This window comes from Zalophus californianus, chromosome 13 (assembly GCF_009762305.2).
Source record: "Zalophus californianus isolate mZalCal1 chromosome 13, mZalCal1.pri.v2, whole genome shotgun sequence".
In the NCBI taxonomy this organism is placed as follows: Eukaryota; Metazoa; Chordata; class Mammalia; order Carnivora; family Otariidae; genus Zalophus; species Zalophus californianus.
In genome coordinates this window covers 47,965,063-47,967,278 of record NC_045607.1, presented here as the reverse complement: position 1 = coordinate 47,967,278, position 2,216 = coordinate 47,965,063, and the positions used below count along the sequence as shown (strand labels likewise).

Genomic DNA, 2,216 nt, shown 5'->3' with positions numbered 1-2,216 from the left:
AATGACCCTTCAGAGGGTGAGTGAGGTGTCTGAGCCTTCTTCCTCCCACATCCAGTCATTGGATAACAGGGGAGAAAACTTGGTCTAAATGACTCATTTCAGCCAAAGGCAATTCCAAGAATGCCCCCCAAATCTCTGTATTTACCAAACATCTATACTTCTGGATTACTGAACCAGTCTGCCATCTTTTACCTTAGAATCTTCTATCTTTCAGAGGTTTGATTTCCTTTGTGTTCACATCGTATTCCTCATCCAGTTGGGTTACGGTTGTAGGTCTGATTTCATACAATCACAGGCGTGAGGAACAGAAACCCCTCCAGACAAAAACTTGGTTTGGATCATTTTCCTGAGAAGACGGTTACTGTCACGGGGTGCACCTGGGGTATCCTAGTCTCTATATTCAGCTTCTTTAAGAAGGAGAAAGACCATTGAATCTGCTGCTGTGAAAAGGCAGTAAAAAGAAAAAGAAAAAAACCCTCCTCATCAGCTATCTCCCACCTAGGATGGTATTGTGGGAAAACATGAGATCAGTAATCTGAAGTGAGGTTGAATCTCTTCTCATGCATTTGTTTTCCCTCTGCAATCTGCTTGCTTACGTCCCTTGGCCCTATTTCTATTGTGTCACCTGTAACAAATATTCAGTGTGTATTGATATTTTCAAATCTCGCAGTGCACATTATCCCTAGTATTTTTCATTGTGTCTACTAATTTCTGGCAAAGGAATCATTGGAATGGATGTTCTATGTTAAGAAAAGTATTATTACAGTGGAGACATATTTCATTTTATTTACCTGGTCAACTTTGATGAAAATATACCCATTTGAAGAACCAATTATGAAACGTTAATGAATCCACTTTAACTCATAAAACTTAAGATGAATAGAAAATACAAAGTGACATTACAAGATACAGACAATTGTCAATATGCATAATCTTAAAGAACAGGTTTAAAATACACACACACACACACACACAAAACCAAAACAATACTACCAACTTATGAAAAAAGGAATAATAGTGTCTGGAAAAGTCCTCCCACTCCTCCACTTACCCTATGCTTTTAAAGCCTGCAGTTGGCTCTTGCTCTACATTCTTCAAGGAATCCATTTCTTGTTTTCTTAGCTTTCTTATCAGTTGGAAGGCAAAGAACAGACACCGGTTGATTTCTACTCGAACAATGGTCCAGGCGCAGCGGCTGTACTCCTGGTTTTCCAGGTAATCATGGATCCTCCAGAAGTACATTTTAACCTGCAGCCTAGGGTTCTCATCACTGAGAATGCCACTTTTCTGCTCTGCTTCCAGGCCTCTAAGCATTTCTAGGTATTCCAGCTGTTGATGAAGTTCAGTGAGGAAATTCTCCATGTGGCTTTCCTCCCAACCATCCAGAGAAATATCTGCCCTGAAGAGGATGAAGATCTGCAGAAGCATCTCATGAAGAATGGCCAGTGCTTGTCCTCTCTGGTACCAGTGATGATGCATAGACTGCTGGGGAAGTAGGAAGTTTGTCCTCTGTGCTAGACACTGCTGAATTGATGATTTTTGCAATTTATTCCAGAGTTTTAAACTCTCTCTGTTTACTCCTTGTTGGATGAGAGCCAGTTTCAATCCGAGGGAGAAGAGAGTAGAAGAGGCCAACAGCACTAACACAATTTCAAAGAAATGCTTGTTAATCATGGTGAAGGTCAAATATGCCACTTATCTCTGTACAGACTTAGTACAGCTCCAGCTTTAGTGAATGTTTGCTTTTCATGCATCTCAGATAGTTCTGGAAGGTGTTCTCTTTTGTAGGTTTTGTTTTCTAGTGCTGTCATTACTCTAAGATTACATGTTAGGTTTTCTGGTTCCCTTTTTATAGCGTTTATGGGACATTTCCTCCACTTTCCCCATTGTGTTGGCTGTTTGACGAAGTAACCAAAAGAACTTGTTTCATTGTATGTGTTCCTTCAGATAATTACAGACTAGTCATCCAGTATGATTTTCTATTACCCTATTACATACAAAGTTTCACTCAACACAATATGCTTTCTAAATATTTAGTCAAGCTTATTAAAGTTCTTTTATTGAGAGTATTTTTTAAAGGAGTACTCTTTAAATATCTATATTAAATATATATCTGAGTAATACTTATCAGAGGTTTAGCAGCACCTATAGGGCACTCGGGGGGAAAAATTAAAATCTATACAGACTACTAAATTTAAAACCTCAAGTAGAACTGT

At 38.8% G+C, this 2,216-nt stretch overlaps 1 protein-coding gene across 1 annotated transcript; it reads right to left on the bottom strand.

Annotated features, from left to right (window-relative positions):
• Window positions 1-224: 224 nt before the first annotated feature.
• On the bottom strand, window positions 225-1,674 carry IFNE (interferon epsilon). The gene is made up of 2 exons (XM_035723768.1): window positions 1,052-1,674; window positions 225-407 (listed from the first exon to the last, which is right to left on the bottom strand). Exons 1-2 carry the CDS (start codon window positions 1,672-1,674, stop codon window positions 401-403), a joined length of 630 nt encoding a protein of 209 aa, XP_035579661.1. The 3' UTR covers window positions 225-400.
• Between the last annotated feature and the right edge of the window lie 542 nt (window positions 1,675-2,216).